Source organism: Sodiomyces alkalinus, assembly GCF_003711515.1.
Source record: "Sodiomyces alkalinus F11 unplaced genomic scaffold SODALscaffold_1, whole genome shotgun sequence".
NCBI lineage: Eukaryota > Fungi > Ascomycota > Sordariomycetes > Glomerellales > Plectosphaerellaceae > Sodiomyces > Sodiomyces alkalinus.
The window spans coordinates 4630395-4649642 of NW_021167079.1; the positions used below are offsets into that span (position 1 = coordinate 4630395).

Sequence of the window (19248 nt, forward strand, 5' to 3'; positions counted from 1 at the left end):
ACCATCTTGTCCATCAGCACCATCTTGTCCATCAGCACCATCCTGTCCATCAGCACCATCTTGTCCATCAGTACCATCTTGTCCATCAATACCATCTTGTCCATCAGTACCATCTTGTCCATCAGCACCAGCTTGGCCTTCCGGGCCTTCAGGGCCGATTGATCCAGCTGGGCCCCTAGGCCCTGTTGGCCCGGCCTCACCGTCTTCTCCATCTTGTCCATCAGCACCAGCTTGGCCTTCCGGGCCCTCAGGGCCTATTGATCCAGCTGGGCCCATAGGCCCTGTTGGCCCGGCCTCGCCGTCTTCTCCATCAATACCAGCTGGGCCTGCAGGCCCTGATGGACCTGGAGGACCCTGGGCGCCATCAGTTCCATCTTTGCCGTCTTTACCATGTTTGCTGTGTTTGCCACTCCAATTATGCTTAAGATAGGATAACAGAACATCTATCACACCCAACTTCCCGGTGTGATGTGAACCGCTATTTTGGTAGCTATGGTTGTTGCTTTGAGTAGTACCATACTGGGCTCCGGAGCCGCCTTGGCCGTTGTTCTGGTAGTTGCCGTTGTGGTCTTGAGTGGTACCATGCCAGGCTCCGGAATGACCTTGGCCGCTATCCTGGTAGTTGCGGTTATAACCTTGACCAGTGTATGTACTGTCCGAATCTCCGGAAATGCCTTGGCCGTTATTCTGATAGTTCCGGGTGCCCTCGTGACCAGGTTGGCCTGGACGACTCGGCTTGCCAGTCCCTCCGCAACTGGCACGTGAAGGAGCATAATGATCGTTGGCAACTGACGTGGAATCTATCCACTTCGTCCCGGCTTGGCCGCTCGTACCGCCAGTATTTCCAACAGCTCCTCGAGGAGGCCCTGCATCGTCGGCTTGGAGTGATAACATGATCTGTGGAAAGCAATGGGCATCTGCATTACATGTAAGCCAAGACTGTTGTCTAGAGCGCGGCCTGTATTTTATTTCAACTTACATGGAACATGGACAAGATTCGCCGGGGCACAGTCAGCTGGCTTTGTTTCGTTCTTGAAAATAGCTAGCACTGTATTTGATGTCGATAGGCAAAAGCTGGCCCTTCCTCCAGTGAAGCTTGGATGCTCCCACTGAAGGATGCCATCTTCTAGCGAGAACCCATGTTGGATATCTCTGACGGCCGGCGTCGCGAGGAGCGGTTGGTAATTTGAACCCCCGCTAGTTTTGACCAGTTCACCATCTGCGAAAAGTTGGTCACCAACCAGCGAGAAGAACGTGGCAAAGTGACACTCGTTGCAAGTTCCCTTGTGGAACAAGTATGATGGAGGCTCTGGTCGTCCTTTCTTTAGTCCTTCCAACTCCACCTGGACTAGGAACTGAGGCTGATAGGGGCCTGGCAGAGCTCTGGGAGCACGATTCCTGTTAGTGACATCCTTATAGGAAGTATCAAGGTTGAACTTACTCAATTGCCCCTGACTCTAAAAGCCCCTCAACTCCGCCAGACTCTATGTCACCGTCCTTCAGCAGGGGAAGAAGTAGTGACAACTTCGTGGGCAAGCGCATCCTCCCGGATTTCAAGATTCCAGATGGTCGGAAAAGCTAAGTTTAAACGAGTGAATAGTCGAAGACAAATGGAAAAAAGAGTGTAATGAGCGGATTCCAATGAGCGGAATACTTTTAGAAAAAAGAGGGGAAAAACGCAAGGATAAAAGACTACGTGCTTTACTATGGAAACGCCGTTTATAAGTAGGGTGATTTGACTACGACAGCCGTGTATAATTCGCTGGGCATAGACGCCCTACGAAACCAAGGAGATACCAGACAACAACGTGCCCAAAGATGGCTGGAATCCTATCTCGTCCTCTTCTACCAACTGTATTGAACCGACTACAAGCTACAAGAGGCACGCAACTTCTACTTTTGTTGGCATTTAACGAGGGTAGGCGCTTGTATCCCAGGCAATGCGTAACAAGCATAGGTATTGCGGTGTGTAATCCCGTCTGGATTAAGACAAGAGGGATGTGATCCCCGAGGCTGACCTCCCGTTACTATAGTAAGCTGCATATGGGAAGGATTCGTGAGGTCTCGAGCTCCGCCCAAATGTCTCAAGGAACCTGTCTTAACGTCATGTCAGTTTCACTACAAACATTGTCTGGCAACAGTCTCACCTAGCGTAAAATTCACGTGCATTTGGAGTCTTGGAACGATGTTGGAACTGTCGGCCCGAACATAAGGAATTTAGGACGTGACAGGGGTTACTAACATCACCAATGTCATAGGGAGCAAACCCTGGTTTTGCGACATAGAAGCATGCTAGAAGTGACAGGTCACCATGTGGCTAATGACTAATCTCATTTACTCCGTACGGACCTGTATACGCGCCAATTCATACATAATTTCACAATGCGACTTCGGCTTAACTAGCATAGGTATGTTTTCTATTTCGTTTGCGGATGAGATGGCCGATAGGTTTAAGCTAGAGGCGACAGGCTGATTACGCGCGGCGGAGTGTTCTTCGGCCAAATACACCATCTAGTACCCCAACTATCCATTCCTCGGGATACCCTACCTAGTCTCGACAAGCTGACTTGGTACTCTGGTGTTTTTATAAATAGCATTCTCTATTATTACTCAAACGTGGCAATTTTTAAAATTTCGGGAGACCAGACGTTATAAAAGCTTGGCTGCAATTGATAAATTTGTAGATAGGAACCATAAGGACAACTTATTAGACAAGGCAATGGGTAATATAAAATCAAGTTCCCTTGATAATGTTACTTTCTTCTCGTTCGGGAAGTTGATCAGCAGCAAATCCTCAACTCAGAAGTCCTCGAAGATGCGTAGCATCTCCACCCCAGCCGTGCTGCTCTTCCTTGGTGTTCCTGCCGTGCAGGCCTTTGACACACCCTGTATCTACCAGGGCTACAAGTGTGGCTTCAATCTAGCCGTCGATTATGGTACGTACAACTAGATTTCCTTCCTCATCCCAGTTCGTTTGAATGAATACCTATCTTTAATGCTACATGCCTTAACTCGAGAAATAGGCTATGAGATTGCCGAGCTCGCCGACGCTGTCGCTCTGACATCTTCTATTCCCAACCTCTCCGATCGTCAGCTTCTCCAGGTTCTGTACCGTTGCGTCGACATCAACGGCGGGATAGCTGGTAACTCGTTTTGCTTTGCTGGCTGCATCGACATGGGCGGGGCACTCTTCAACGATCAATGCATAATGTAACTACTCAAGCCGAAATGCTCCTCTCCCTTATACCATAGACGCCTTGCTTCCTTTTCTTTGCCAAGGGCCATACGGTTATTCAGAGCGTGATGGGCAAGGCAGGTTGGATCATGCAATATGTGCCGTTCCTATTCGATTCAATACATGCATGGATGCGTCGCCGTACCATTTACAATACGAGCGTGAGCAATCAATGTTGTATATGGAACTCTTGCGGAAATTAATGGCGATTCACGAGCTTACATAGCTCAAGGCAAGCGGAAATTACAGGATAAGCAGTTAAGTATATTCTGATACCATTCATGAAACCACAGTATATCCCATAAACGTTTCTCTTCTTCGTCTCCCGATAATACCAACCAAACAGTCACCTTTTCACGCTGAGAAATATCACCTGGTTCATACTTGGGGATTGAATGTTTCGGAAACGGACCAGCGACAATGCCATCAAATATCTTTAGCCAGGCAGTCCACGGGGCGCAAAGGAACAAATTGGAGCTGGATTTCCGAGAACCCAATACCTTTCATGGAATTTTTGAAGTATAAGCCGAACAGCACAGGAGGTACAAACGAAGCAGACGATTGGTCGTTGGAAACCCTAACGGGAGCCAGCCAATATTATTGCATCAACGGCGACACTTTAGTTACTACCTACATGCCGGTGATTTTCCAGCTCTATGAGCGGACCGTTTTCTTTCCCGATTTGCTCAAATGAGGTCTCCGGATCTAGTTCCTCCTGCCTACACTAGCATTATCTGAATGATCTTGATACTGTTTGTGCATGATGAAGAGCAAGTGCCAAGTACACTGATGAGGGAACATGCCATTAAACACACACACACTTTCATCATTCACTACTCTCATTAAAAAACACCCTCTAACAACCTCCAAGAGGGGAAAAAAAGAGTAGTAGTGCCATGATCATTATCCATCTCAACTCCAAAACCTTATTCTTCCATACACCCAGACCATAGCCATCGCAATAACCGCCCCATCTCACATAGTGCACATATCATTGTCGATATCTGTGCCAATCGAAGCACAACCAACGATGCAGAAGGAGTTGCCTACAATAGTGCCGATTTGGTCGACGCAGCGAAAGAGGACTCGATCGAGTTGGGCATCAGAGATGATTGGAGCATCGGGGTTAAGTGTAAATCCAGCTCTCAAATCTTCCTCAACGTATCCTATACAACAAGGTTTGTAAGTAACAAACCCAAGGATAAGTGAATAAGTGAAGAAGTTGGACTTACCATTCGCGAGTAGCGTTGAGCCACATATATACTCCTGGAAGGTGCATGGCGTCTCGATCTGGGCCTGTGCAATAGGCGACAAGGCAAGCAAGAACAGAAGACTAGCAAGATGTTGGCGGGCCATGTTGACTTCTAGAACGATCAGGACTGTGGGATAGAGAAGTCAAAGTATTTCAACACTGGGCGATTGAGGAATGATGTGCAGAAAGTTGGGCTTTGTGTCTACAGAAGTGTGGTTTGGGGGACTTAAATAGTTGCGCTGAAAGTCTGATAGCATCTTGTCGGACCTCTGACCCAACTGATCGATTGGCATGTTCGATGTGACCGTCTTGCCGGACCTCTGATCCGACTGACTGATGGGTATGTTGCATGTGACGAGTTACCGCTCTTATTCCATTCCAAAGAGATTCAAAACCGTGTCATGATGGAATGTGTTGTATGTATGTACAGCACTGGTATGCGACATCCCTTGCTATCTAGGTTGCACAGCTGTGGCGCGACTTGGCCATTTACTTTCAGTGTTCGCCAGCATGCTTCTGCCCTGTCCATCAATACTGTAACCCCTTTTCCGGCCCAGAGAGGGTAGGGGACGAGGAAGAAGGGGGGAGATAATCAGAATACCTAAGAAACAAACCATACTAGACATATTTCGAAGAGGGTTCGTTATAGCTATCATAACCTTACGTTAGGGTAAAAAGAGAAGGAGAAGGAGATCTTAATGATCATATGCAATGCTACGTGATAACCATTTCTTCTAGACCGAGTCGATTCTTCCATTTAATTTCTCATTTAACTCGCAGGCCGGTAAAGTCTTAGCATCTTGGAAGTAGATCAAAGAGAAGCTAAATGCTCTAGTTAAGGAAGCTAAACCAACCCACATCATCCAGCGAGGCATCACACGTATCCCTACCAGGTACAGCAGCACATACCATAGACCAGCTATTTGCTATCAGGAGGTTATTGCCCAGACCAGGGCAGAACATTCACGACTGAGACAAATTACCCACCCAGTCAACACGCTATCAGTCCTAGCCATGTCAGGTGTGCAGGGATAGATTAATCCCAGCGGCCACCTGTCAGAATCCATGGTCATTCTTTGCTTCACCTCAGTCTCGGCCGCATTTCCACACCCTAGCGTTTTCGACCTCCGCATGCTCGTGGCTCGGCTTGTTTTAATAATTCACTCGTGCCTACGTGAGACAGTTTAGATTTGCTAATAGAGTGGGTTTTTTGGTGGCAACCATTGGAAGAAGCCAATCGGGAGCAAGGCGTAGGAAATGGAACCTGCCATACAAGGGGTTCTCGCCCTTGCATGGTGGCAGTTGAGTCCATTCCGCCCGAGGATACAACAGTCCAACGATCCTCTTGTGAAGAGTCCTTGCCCGATACCTGGGAGATTCCTGGAGGTACTGCCGAGCTCCACGAGCCGAACCTAGGCGCTTCTGCTGCTCGGGAGCTTTACGGGGAGACGGGTCTTAGAGTAAACGTAATCATGACGTGGTTGGGAACGTACATCTATGTCGAAACCGACCCTGTCACTGGCGAGATTAAGCTGCGGTCCGATGGAAAGGCCTTAAAGTGGCGGAAATATTCGTTCCTAGCCGAAGTCGAGGGTGGGAAGGACAGTGGACCGCCAAACGTCTTGTTGGATCCAGAGGAGCACCAGGCCTATGCGTGGGCAACTGCTGAGGAGGTTCTGGGAGATAAGGCTGGGGAGGTGAAGCTGACATGGACTTCAGCGACACAAAAGCCGGAAGTGGTGAGGAGCTTCGAGGTTGCGAAGACGATGGCTGCACGAAATTCCTACTCCTAGAACATGCATGTATAGAGTATCGCCTGTGTTTTCTTCTAAACAATGAGCATTCACATAGAATGAACAAACTGGACTGGATTGCCGTCGAACGTTTATATTCTTTATCTCCTAACGCCTACCTTATTACTAAGGTAGCTAATCTTCCCCGCTACGGTTAGATCAACAGAAGCGCCAAACCTGATTTATCACGCGCGCCAAATTGACACTCCGTATGACATACATGGTCCAACACTGTCCGAATACCGTAGGTACCTAGGTACCTGATCGACTTTTCCAACTCCTATCACGTGCCTTCGCGTTTCCTTCGCGACCCTCGATAGAAGCATCATTCGTCGTCACAATGCACACTCCGTCTCCACCACGTCAAACGTCAATCTCGGTACCAAGATGCCCCCCAGTGTCCCCCGCAAACGTCTACGGGAGGATTCCCCGTCGAGCAGGACACCGAAGCGACGACAGGCGACCGGGATTCAAGAAGCGACACCGCCGAGCAATTCTCGAAAAGCGAGTCTGTACGACGACTTGGATGCGACTGCCGGGACGAGCGCTCAGGGCGGCAAATCGTTTCTCGAAGCCCTGGACGAGGAAAGCGAGGACAGTTCATTGACGGATCTATCCGATGCTGAATTTGAAGATGTTCCAATCACCGGACGGCAACGAGCCTCTGGGCCTGCGGACGATGACGAGGGCGACGAGGACGACGATCCTGAATTCGAGGATGTGGCGCCCCCTGCAGTCTTGACATCTCAACCCCCGGCAATCACGGGCGATCTAGAGCTCACTCTCCATCGCGATACGAGAATATCTCTTACGAATCCGTTTGGCAATAAGAAGGGCCCATCGAAGATTGAAAGGAAAATCAGGAACGCCACGCACTGCGTGCATGTCCAATTCCTACTGTGGCACAACGCAATACGGAACGCGTGGGTTTGCGACCCGGAAGTGCAGGCTATCATGATGTCCCATGTACCACCACGGCTCTTCGATGAGGCTGATAGATGGAGGCAGGCGAGCGGACTCGAGCCGAAGAAGAACACGCCCAAGGATCCCAAGGGAAAGCGGGCCGCTCGACAACGAACCTATAAATCTCATGGTACGGAGGGCGCGAGAGACTGGGGATCAGCCGCCGACAAGCTAGAAGAGGGCGCCGTTGACATGAGCCACGGGGACCCATTATTCCGGCTTGTCAAAGCACTGGCGGCCTGGTGGAAGCAACGGTTTCGCATTACGGCTCCTGGTCTGAGGAAATGCGGTTACATGTCACTGGAGCGCCTGGATAGACTAACCAAGGCGTGGGCCAACGGAAACGACGACATTTATGTTCACGGAGAGCGGATCCGGCATCTCGATGAGTTCCGACAGTGTGCCATCAGTTGTTCCGGCAGTCGGGACGTTGGGTCGCAGCTATTCACAGCACTACTAAGAGCACTAGGTATGGAAGCGCGTATGGTCGCAAGCCTCCAACCGCTGGGCTTCGGATGGACAAAGGCAGAAGAGGCCGATGCCGAGAAGGATACGAGCACTCTAGGAGCCGTGCAGCGGAGCAAGATGGGAGACACTGAGGTCAGTGAGTCGATGGAAAGTGCCTACATGAGCAGGGCATCAACCGCACCGGGGACCCCCATCAACCGTTCAGGCGCAGGCGCAGGCCGCAAGACGCGTGCCGCGCAAGCCTCCCGTTCCGAGGAACTAGCTCTCGAGTATCCCGACAGTGACGAAGATGCAATCATCGATGCTGAGGTTTCTGCGAGAAAGGACGCGTCAGAATCGAAGACATTCGATCGAGGTCTCGAGTTTCCGCATTATTGGACAGAAGTGCTTTCACCGGTGACCAATACCTATCTTCCGGTGGACCCTATCGTCAAAAAAGTCGTCGCAACGAACCGGGAGCTCGTGGAATCTCTCGAACCGCGCGGCGGGAAAGCCGACAAGGCAAAGCAGGTAATGGCCTATGTCGTGGGCTTCTCTCCAGACGGAACTGCAAAAGATGTGACGGTCCGGTACCTCAAACGCAAGATGCTACCTGGGAGGACGAAGGGCATGAGGATGCCCGTTGAGAAAGTGCCAGTTTACAACCGGCACGGCAAAGTAAAAAGGCATGAAGAGTATGACTGGTTCAAAACGGTCATGAACAACTACGTCCGGGGGGGGCGAAAACATCCCGTCACTGAGGTTGATGAGACGGAAGACACGACCGACCTCAAACCAACCAGGCCAGAAAAGAAAGAAGTCAAAGACGGAGAAGAGACGCTTCAGTACTACAAGCAATCCAAAGAGTTTTGTCTGGAACGACATCTCAAACGCGAGGAGGCTCTGGTCCCGACGGCAAAGCCAGTAAAGATCTTCAGAAACAAGGGCAAGGGGAAGGAGGGCGCATCGACCGAGGAACCGGTGTACCTGCGGAAAGACGTGGTCACTGTCAAGAGCGCAGAGACGTGGCACAAGCAAGGCCGCGCCCCTTTGGCCGGCCAGGAGCCGCTGAAGAGGGTACCTTACCGGGCGGCGACGACGAACCGGCGACGAGAAATTGCCGAGGCAGAGGCGATCAGCGGTGAGAAGGTCCTGCAGGGGCTGTACAGCTTCGACCAGACCGATTGGATCATCCCGGCGCCCATCCAGAACGGGATCATCCCGAAGAACGAGTATGGGAACATCGACCTTTTCGTGGAGCACATGTGCCCGGAGGGAGCCGTCCATGTTCCGTTCCGTGGCGTTGTCAAGGTGTGCAAGCGACTGCAGATCGACTATGCCGAGGCAGTGGTCGACTTCGAGTTTGGCCACCGGATGGCTGTGCCCGTGATCCAGGGCGCGGTCATTGCCGAGGAATATTACGACCGAGTGATGGAGGAGCTCCGCAAGGACGAGGCCGAGCGAGCCCGGAAAGAAGACGAGAAGAAGAGGAAAGAGGTGCTCCGGCTGTGGAGCAAGTTCATCAAGGGGCTACGAATTGTCGAACGCATCCGACAGGAATACGGGCATATTGATGACAACGTGGTGGATGTGCACGTGTTTGGGCGGCGCAGAATCGACCACACGGCCGCCGGAGTTGAGAAAGCGGAGCAGTCAAAAAGAGGGCAAGACGAGGACGAGGATATGGCTGGTGGCTTTCTACCGGACGGACATGACGATAAGGAACACGTCTCACCGGAGGAAACCGGGAGCCGGCCAGTTCGCCACACGTCCGGCTTTTTTCCCGACCTCGACGATGAGGAGGATGGAGCAGATGACCTCCTCGTAGACTACGGGGATCATGACAAACATGGTCATCTGGACGCCGGCGCTGAGGTGGGAAACGAAGAAGAGGGTAGTTCGGGACTTCCGGCGCCGGTTGTCGCCGAGCCACGGCCTCAAAGGAAGGTTCCAGCTGCTGCTGCGAGTCGAGGCTCAAGACGAAGACGGCGAAGACTACCTTTGACGGAGGATGAGGATGGTGAGGAAGATGTTGACGAAGAGGTTGAATGGGGCGAGGTCTAGAAGGAGGGCGTTCCCAGGCGTGCTTACGGATAGGTACTTTAGAGGGGAGACAGGATTCGACGGATACGTACCAGGATACATGCTATTTCCCCACATGGCTGGTCATTCGTTTGGCCTCTTACCCGTTTGGCCATGCACAATACGTTAGACCATTTGCCTTGTCTCGGTTTATGTCTTGTGGCTTGTACCAGTGACAAACGCCTTTCGGACGTTTGGCGCTATTACCTCAAGTTATTCACTAAGAACCAAAAGGAACAGAACCATAACAAGGAAACACGAGGCACGAAGGGTTTCGAACCCCCAGGGACGTTTTGAGGAGTCCCCTTGATAAAGCCTGAACAGAAATTCTTAGGATGCAGCAGGTTTATCGAGTATCACAGGAGGTGCTGAACCTCATCGTGCGTTCTCCATCTTCAGCCCTCCCACTCCGCCTAGCTCTTCACATGTAAAGCCATCGTCTCGGTCTGTCGAAATATTGGTTGCCTTGCATTTTGTCGTGATGATCATGCCCTCGCAGCCGCAGCATCCCATTCGCAACCAAGACCCAAACGGGACATTGACGCCTGAATGAAGCCCTGTATCTACCATCAACCAGTTTCGTACAGTTTTTCTTCACTGTCAGATCAACGGGTTGGACATGGCTCCTGCCGGACTTGATGATTACAATATCATGATTTCTGAACCTCGGCATCTGTATTAGGAGGTGCGTGAGCTTTCCTGGATCCCACCTATCGGATAATTTGCCTAACGGTTTCTGCATTGATGGGTGACGGGATACGACTCGCTACCAGGGGCAATATTCGGACTAGTTTGGAGTCTGCGGGTGCGGCTGTGTATCCGCAATAAGGAAAATGATATGGGAAACGGCGGAGCGATATCTACCTTACCTTACTGACTACCAAAGACTGACTAGCAAGACCGACGCGGCAGATGTTGTCAGATAAAGCGTAGTCGAAATCGTCACAAAATAGGTCAAGATTGATTGAGGTAATTATGTATAATTATGACTGTGTAAGGACTATCAGGGAATCGCTGCCACCGTATTTTATATAGTGCAGATTCTGTAAGCGTCTACCCGGATTATACTCTTAGTAATCCGGCCCGTTACGTAACCGAAAAGACTATGGTTTATTCAATATACCCCCTAATCGCCCTAAATGTTAGTTAGGCGATTAAAGCTATTCGTAACCGGTAGACATAATAGGTATATAACCTATATAATCTCTTCGCTATAGCCGCCCTTAAATTTATCCTCTAGGTCCTCTAAATACTCTATCCGGACTTCCTCTAGCTGTTTTTGCTATAGCCGTTCCCGTATATTTATTACTCCTACTTAGGACCTGAATATCTTAAATTTCTCGCCGTATAACGCTTTCGTTAATCCGTCTACTACTATTTCCGCGCTCGTAATATACGTTACGAGTATTTACCCTTATTCCTTTACTTAATATAATTACTGGCCGTGGATATCGATATAGCGGAGGCGTGTTATTAACGTGCTAATCTTTTAATTAACTAACCGAATCGTTTAGTTATTATCGTACAGGATCCTTAATTCCAGATCGTAAAATTCCACTCCTATACTAAGTAATAGGCGTTATATAAAGATACCCTCTTTTATATCTTATGCTAACGCTAATAGCTCTGCTTCCGTTATTAACGTCGTGACTATATCCTGCTTATTAGCGCGCTATGAGATTATACCGCTAAATAAGCATATCACGAACACTTAACTACTCTTACGATTAAGGGTATTATCGGTAAATAAGGCGTTAGTATAGATTTCGATAGTATCGCCACCCCTTAGTTCTAATATAAATAATTAGCTATTAATTAGATAAAGAATTAGATAATCGGCGGCCTTATAGTGTACAGGCCCTAGATTAATATTAAAACGCTATAGCTTTAATACTATAAACGCGATATTAGGCCGTGGTATTATAGCGGCGTATAGTATAGATCCTATCTTCCATTGATAGCTTTTAATATTAGTCGAGGTCCCTAAATAGGGTAATAGTTCTATAATCTTAATTAGGTGCGTTAGGCGATAATTACTACTATACTTACTATTCGGCTTTAATAGGCATTCTAATTTTATAATATAATCGCGTTACAATAACTAGATCTTATATATGGCACGGTCGCGAATAACCTTAATACTAAGAAACCACTATAGAGGATCGCTACCTTATAGGTTATAGTGGCGTTATAGGTTATTAATAGCCTGCTCTATCTATGCCTTATATTATTCCTTATAAGTAATAACGATATCGTTAACGTAGAAAAACAGTATTAAACCGTAACGCAGAAAATAACACGGTTCCTACGGTACTATCTAAAAGCCGTCCGCTAAAAGGATAGCCAAAAAGTGCTTTTACTGTAGTAATAAGGACTCTTTAAGCCCGTATAATGCTTTTTTCAGATGTAAACGGCTCCTAGGAGCTAGAAAACCTAGCGGCGGGTATATCAAGATATTGTAGGGGAGGGGCGTATGTATAAACACGTTTATAATATCGAATTATAATAGCATAAGATTAAAACAGGCTATAATAGCTATTAACGCACGGAATGACCGTCCGGCTAGCGTTACTACGTATATCTCCTTAAGAGAGGATTAATACTGCTAATCTCCTTGTACTATAAGCCTTACCTTATATTTATATAGAAATCTATACTTATCGAAGTTATATATTATTACCTATATCGAATTAAGAACCTAATATCTATCTACTATAGACGCCGATACCTATATCTATAACCCTATCTCCTAGTGGCTTTATAGGTGGTCTTCTTATACCTATTAGAATAAGTGGCTGTAAGGGTATAAGGGTATATCGCGAGGGTTTTTCGGAGGAGGTGGGAGTTATTTACGGTGGATCTTTACGGCTACCGAAGTAACCGCCGGAATAACCGCCGGAGTAGCCGTGGATATCGTGTTTCGCGAGGCTACTACCGGGGCCGTGGATTCACGAGGTGCTATTAAACGTCGTTATAGCGTTATAGGCGTGGACCTTTTTAACCGTAACTTAGTTAGCGGAGTCCTATTTAATACATATATATCCGGGGCATAACGGCCAGCATTCAACACTACTACCTAATAGTCTCTTTTCTAGCTATTACCTTATCGGTTAGGGCGCGCTCCTTTATTTATAAGGAGCCCTATAGCCGTCGCTATAAGGTTATCGCGGTATTATATTCCTCTATCCACGAGGAAGCCTATAGCCGTAGGTGCTTTACGATAATTACCTAAGATCACGGCTGCTATTAGCGCTATAACCGATAGCGGGGTTACTAGTAGAGTAGGAAGCTATGGATTTATAGGCTGCTATAAACGGAGATTAAGCGTTATACTAGCTAAATTACACGGTTCGTGGCCTAAATCTTATCCTCCTGGACTTAAGATAGCCTCTTTTACCCCTTTATAGCCGGGTATTACGGACTATAACCTTAACGGTAACGCCGTCGAGGAAGGGGATCCGGGGGGAACTAGCCCCGGTAAAGGGTTAAATTTAAAATAAGCAGTTATATAAAGGGGGGGGGGTCCTTAGCTTATATATCCGTAAACGGCTATAACTCTTTAGCCCTCTCCTGCTCAATCTAACTAATTAGGTCGTTTAGTTAGTCCTCGGTTAATTAACGGAGGTCGTCCTTAAAGGCGTTAATATCGCCATTAAAAAAGGTATATTCGTTAAAATCTATATCGCGCGTGCGAATAACGCGGTGGCGGCGCTGGCCTAGTACTTAGATACAAAAGATATTAGTAGAATCGTAGCCGATAAGGTAGCCGATATAGGCAGGAGGAGCGATACGATTTAATAGCTTATTAGCGCCCTTTTAGGTATCCTTAGTTATCGCGTACGCCTTATAGCTATAGACTGGAAGGTATAATAAAATCGGATTCCTTTTAAAGAGGACCTTATATAGCGTTTTCTAACCCTTTTACTGTCTTTATAGCGTCCGGTTATAGATGTATACTGCCATAAGAATAGCCTTAGGCTATATAAACGGTGGTAGCTTAGCGTGGACATTTATCGTATAATCTTTCGAAATCACTACGGTAGCGGCGTACTCGGTACCCCTGTTCTACGCTTAAGTATCGGTAGCAGATGCTTCTAAAAGGATACCCTCTTCGCGCAGGAATTAGGTGATATCGTGAGATTAAGTTAGCTTATTATTAGATTCGAAAACGCGCACCTTATAGCCTAATTAACGGTCTACCTAGGCGAGGAATTCCTTAATTATTATAAGGATATCCACTACTAGCTTACTTTTTATAACGTAGGTAGCCGTAAAACTACTGTAACGGTCGGTAAAAAATATAAACCTCGAGTCCCTATCGGATGTTCGGTTAAAATCCGTGAAATTAATCGTCTACTATTCCCTTACAGAAGTAGGTGTATTACGAGAGTACCTACTAATATAGCGCTTTATCTTTATAAGCTTATAGGCCTTGTAGTCGATTATTATTAGTCCTTTGATTTTAACTCCCTGTGTCTGCTTTCCTAGGTGCCGAAGTGACTTAGGGCTAGTATACCCTAGTCGAAGATACTATAAGATACCCTTCGTAGTGCTTAGATACCGTATTATCGATTTATAGACGTCTTTTCTGGTAGTGGAAGAAGAAGAAAAGCCTAGAAAAGTAGCTGTAGATTAGTTAGAATCGTAGGGCATATACTTAATAACGGTCTAATCGAAGTGATAACTTAGCTAGTATAATATAGATCCGTTAGCACGGCGAAGACAGTTATTATTTAGTGGTTTCTAATCTTACTAGTATCCTCGTAGTTATAACCGTTAGTTCAAGATTAAATTATAGGTAAAATCCTCGTAGTATACAACGTTTAATAGTCTAAAATCAAGGCCTCCTATTAGTCCGTTTAATCTTACGGTTACGTTATCATAACCTTTAATAGGCAGGGACGAACTACCGACGACTATATAGTCTCCTTACGTGGCGGGTGTAAAATCAGAAAAACGGGAAAAATCGTTAAAAATATACATAGTGGCGCCGGAATTAAGCATAGTAGATACTCGAAGAGGGTAGTTAGTAGTAGCGGTTCCTGCTATAAAGCTAGCGGTGTGGGAGACGCCGTTACAGATACCGCAGACGCTACTATAGTCGAGTCACGTCTCTTTAAGCTATATAAAGTCCCGGCTAGTATTCTTTTTTACTTTCTTTACGACACGTAGTTCTTCTACTTCCGCACGTATTGTGGGGTTATATTTAAGGATCCGTTAGACGGTTATTTTATTGCTATCGTAAGTAATCTAACCGTCCGTTGTTATTTCCGAGAATAGGTAGTAGTAGGCGTTAATATCGTGACTAGGCGTAGTATATACGCGGCACGGTTCCCCTTATCGTAGGGCAGATTAACGTCTTTTAGAAGAAGAGCGGTTAGTTAAAGTAATAGAAGGTGTGGCTATAGATGCCGTGGAGTGGGATTCTTAGCTTTATTCTTTCTACGGCCGCCCTTTCTTTTAGGCTTAGCCGTAGTCTCTAAGGTATCTTTATTCTCTTCGCTTCTAGTATATAGTGCAGGGAATACTATAGCGTGATAGTTACCGCGCTTTCCTTAGTCTTTAAGTCTAGTCTTAATATATCGTTATCTAAGGGTATAAAGATCCTCGGGTTAGACTATTTTCTTATCTAGGAGGCGTCTCTCGGCCTCGGTCTAGTCGCGGCTAGCTATCCCGCGGATCCATTTAAAGAAGTCTACCACCTAAATATACGTTACGGGCGTCGATTTAATCTCTTCGAGGTGCTTTAATAGTTCTTGCTATCTTACTAACCACTCCTATAGCTTCTTAAGGCTATTCGGAGTAGTGCGGACATATTCGTTATACTCTTCGTAGATATCCACGCGGCACATAGTTACGTAGTAAGCGGTATCGCGTTAAATAGCTTTATACACCCCTTAAGGCGTGGTGTTACGTAGGAGTAGCTTACGGCTTTTATCGATAGTATTAGTCTGCTATATTAGTACGGCGTTAATACCTTTAGCGTACTTATAGTGATTATCCCTCTATATCTTCTAGCGCTATATCGTAGATTCGTAGGTGCGCTAACCGCTGGCTATTAGGTCTATAAGCTGCGTAGGCGTGGCGCCTACTTAGATAACTACGTTTAACGCTTAGAATACACCGTAGATAAGTAAAGGAGGCTTTTAAGGAGGGGGAATAGGATTATTAGGGCGTAGATATTCCTAGACTTTATTATTAATGGCTATAGCTTCGTAGTGACTACGCTAGAGCTCCTAATCGTGATAGGTTTTATAGGTAACTAGCTAGTATTCCGATATTTTAATGGTTATTTATAGATTAACACGCTATATCGGCGCGGCTACATAGCTTCTTAAATCGGTAGTAGTAAAGGTAAAAATAAAGGGTAGGTTATTTACTTAGTAAGTAAGACTCTTAACTATCAGATAAAGCGTAGTCGAAATCGTTATAAAATAGGTTAAGATTAATTAAGGTAATTATATATAATTATAAATATGTAAGGACTATTAGGGAATCGCTGCTACCGTATTTTATATAGTGCAGATTCTGCAAGCGTCTACCCGGATTATACTCTTGGCAATCCGGCCCGTTACGTAACCGAAAAGACTATGGTCTGTTCGACAGATGTTCTCCTCTTCGGGACTAACCCAATTTACCCCCATGGCCCGTGTGGGGAATGTGGGGCCTTAAAACGCGGGGTACCAAGCTAGAAGATCGGCCAGGCACGGCGACAGGGTGGGGCAGTCTGGGGTTCGGTTCAGGCTGAGACAACGAGGACTTCCACTCCTTTCGGCATAGATCCGGCACATCGAGAGGAGAGGATCATCCATGGACTTTTCCTGTTTCATGACTACCTTGCGAAGGGGCTCCTGTGTTGTTTCCCACACGTTTCTCTGTCGAAGTCTTCTCTGTCTTGTCTCACACTTTCCCCGCCGTGATCGACATGACCCCGGTCCCCAACCTACGGGATCGATTATTCGTGCGTGCTTGGAGAGCGAGTCTGAAGTTCGTGAACGAACGACGCCTGCTTCCAGGCCAAGAGGAGCTACCGGTCAGATAGCCTCGGATGAATTCTCTGCTCGTGATGGAGTTGGAATGCCATCTTCAGCGGCCGTCGACAAGGGCCACAGACTCCCAGGAGAAGTATAAATAAGTACGGACCGTGGTCCATCTTCGTCGGCTTCTGGAATAGCCCCAGGTCCTCAGCTCAGACTCCAGCAGGCGCACCCTCCACAGGCTTCTCCATCTTTGGCCCGACTCGAATCGACTCTCCCGATCGCCCGTTCCTCCGAAGATACAATCCCCAACCACTCTTTGTCGTTGACAATATGAAGACTCTCACTCTCCTCTCGGTCGCTGCCGCCCTGGCTTCGGCTCTGCCGACTGATATCAGCTCTGGAGCGGTTCAGACGCTCGAGGCTCGTCAATCCAACACCCGCAACGACCTCGAGAATGGGAGCGCTAGCAACTGCCCCAGCGTCATCTTCATCTTTGCCCGTGCCAGTGGAGAGTCTGGGAATATGGTATGATGACCCCTTTTCGTCGCTGACCACTTTTGTCTTACATTAATTAGGGGGGGAGCGCCGGTCCCTCGGTTGCCAGCGGCCTGGAAAATGAATTTGGAAACGACCTCTGGGTCCAAGGCGTCGGAGGCCCCTATGCGGCCGAGCTGGCTCCCAACCTGCTGCCCGCAGGCACGGACCGAGCCTCGATCGACGAGGGCAAGCGTCTTTTCACCCTGGCGAACACCAAGTGCCCCAACTCGGCAGTTGTCGCCGGTGGATATAGGTATGTTTACCTTTTCGCCCCTTTTCCTCTTCCTTTTTTTTTTTTTTTGTCTTTTGTTCTGCTTTCTTCCCACCTTGTCACACTCCTCCATGCTCGCGATGCCGTGGCTAAAACTCCACACAGCCAGGGTACCGCGGTCATCGCCAACGCCGTCAGCGAACTTGGCTCGGCCATCCAGGACCAGATCAAGGGCGTCGTCCTGTTCGGATACACCAAGAACCGGCAGAATAACCGCATGATCCCCAACTTCCCCACGGCCAAGACCGAGATCTACTGCCGTATCACGGATGCGGTCTGCAATGGATCTCTCTTCATCCTTCCTGCGCATTTCCTGTACACTACCGATGCCCGTATCAGCGCCCCCAGGTGGCTGATCCGGCAAATCAACGCTTAAGCTGGCGTCATCGGGCTTGCGGTTTGTATCAGCGTGTGAGCTGGCATGGATGTAGCGGGCTTGGTCGCCGGCAATTATCGGGCGTTTGGCATGCGGTCCATTGAGCATGTCTGGCAGCCACTTCAACGCCGCCACCTGTGCCCATGTTCGCGCCCGCTCACTGGTCGCTTAGTTACGCTCAATGTTTGCTTCATGTTTTTTATGGTATTCTTTTCATGTCCATACTTTTGGCTCAGAGGTCTTCTACATTCTTTTTGCTCCGATGTTGCTGTATATATTTAGCATTGGGCCTAGGAAGTTGAGAGAAACATATTTACTGCGCTGAAATAGCCCGTAATTACCACAGAAACTGCCAACTCCTTCTTAACAATATGTCGTGGTAAATACGTCTTGAAAATTGCCACCCTGTGACGAGAGCAAAATATTGAGACTTTCCAACCTATGTTGGAGGTGGGCATTGGCGAGGAGACGAACAAGTGTCCAGGTGCCGATTACGAGGACTATACACATGTTGCCCACTCCGTACTCGTACAATCCATAGGAATTCCACAGGGGGGGCACCCCCTTTGCCTTGCCTCCTAGTAAATGACAGAGTTGCGAGATGCCTACCCTGTCCGTAAGTTGGTCGGACTGGATCCATCATCCAGGGTATCATCGACGACCGGATCGTTGAATATAAGTATACCCTAGGGGCCTGCCGCCCAACGCGCATCACCGGCCAGATGAGTTGCCTGAGTACCAATGTGAGTACGCAACATTGGCATGAAGGCCTTGGTATCCGTAGACAACCTGATCAGAAGGACTCCCTACCTTAGTTCTCTATTTACTGAGATGGTTCCTGAGGGGGAACTAACCTCGTAGTAGATGATTCCAAAGGACATGCCTCACTTAGTCCTTCAGCCTCAGCGCCACCGTCCCCGGCGGCCCTAAGTGATCCGTATCTCAAACTTTATCTCACAATGGAATGAACACCCACCAATTGCTGCAGGGAGTACCCAGTAATTTCGACCTGGTTTGGCACTTTGGTCTGGGCCTACCCCGTAGTCCATACCAAGGCAAGGCTTATTTGCATGGTTATCACGAGCCCCCTATGGGAATCTCTGCGACAGAAATTCAACCACCGTTAGTTAATCTTCTGGGATTTTGATGCCTACACGGAGTGTAAAGTGGCCTGAGAACATTGCAAAGATACTGGTAACGGATACCACTCACCACCGAGTACGTACGCGTTCGGTTTGGATTCCCTTGTCCTGAACTGCCTCGCCATATAAGACGATGAGGCGTCAAGCCTCCCCAAGCCCTGGCTGGGACT

The 19248-nt window shown here is 47.9% G+C and overlaps 5 protein-coding genes across 5 annotated transcripts in view; 3 read left to right on the top strand and 2 right to left on the bottom strand.

The window, feature by feature from the left end:
- Positions 1-1681, bottom strand: part of SODALDRAFT_342146 (hypothetical protein) — a 2562-nt gene extending 881 nt beyond the window's left edge. The window contains exons 1-3 of the mRNA XM_028613076.1: positions 1442-1681; positions 980-1383; positions 1-917 (exon numbers count right to left, since the gene is read on the bottom strand). Of these exons, the coding sequence (XP_028470708.1) occupies positions 1-917; positions 980-1383; positions 1442-1542 (1422 nt within the window). The 5' untranslated portion in view covers positions 1543-1681. The remainder of the gene's footprint in view (positions 918-979; positions 1384-1441) is intronic.
- Positions 1682-2702: 1021 nt separating this feature from the next.
- Positions 2703-3574, top strand: SODALDRAFT_327063 (hypothetical protein). Its single transcript, XM_028610331.1, has 2 exons — positions 2703-2936; positions 3024-3574. Exons 1-2 carry the CDS (start codon positions 2816-2818, stop codon positions 3212-3214), a joined length of 312 nt encoding a protein of 103 aa, XP_028470709.1. The 5' UTR covers positions 2703-2815; the 3' UTR covers positions 3215-3574.
- A 246-nt stretch (positions 3575-3820) lies between these two features.
- On the bottom strand, positions 3821-4862 carry SODALDRAFT_327065 (hypothetical protein). The gene is made up of 2 exons (XM_028610332.1): positions 4468-4862; positions 3821-4401 (listed from the first exon to the last, which is right to left on the bottom strand). The coding sequence occupies exons 1-2, from the start codon at positions 4589-4591 to the stop codon at positions 4211-4213; spliced, it is 315 nt and encodes a 104-aa protein (XP_028470710.1). The 5' UTR covers positions 4592-4862; the 3' UTR covers positions 3821-4210.
- A 29-nt stretch (positions 4863-4891) lies between these two features.
- Positions 4892-9858, top strand: SODALDRAFT_375150 (Rad4-domain-containing protein; the record flags this gene model as incomplete). Its single annotated transcript, XM_028614734.1, has 8 exons — positions 4892-4903; positions 4997-5023; positions 5355-5508; positions 5578-5661; positions 5790-6141; positions 6207-6241; positions 6447-6489; positions 6601-9858. 8 exons carry the CDS (start codon positions 4892-4894, stop codon positions 9752-9754), a joined length of 3861 nt encoding a protein of 1286 aa, XP_028470711.1. The 3' UTR covers positions 9755-9858.
- A 6730-nt stretch (positions 9859-16588) lies between these two features.
- SODALDRAFT_288555 (cutinase) lies at positions 16589-18290 on the top strand. The gene is made up of 3 exons (XM_028608602.1): positions 16589-17277; positions 17328-17542; positions 17666-18290. The coding sequence occupies exons 1-3, from the start codon at positions 17083-17085 to the stop codon at positions 17934-17936; spliced, it is 681 nt and encodes a 226-aa protein (XP_028470712.1). The 5' UTR covers positions 16589-17082; the 3' UTR covers positions 17937-18290.
- Positions 18291-19248: the final 958 nt, after the last annotated feature.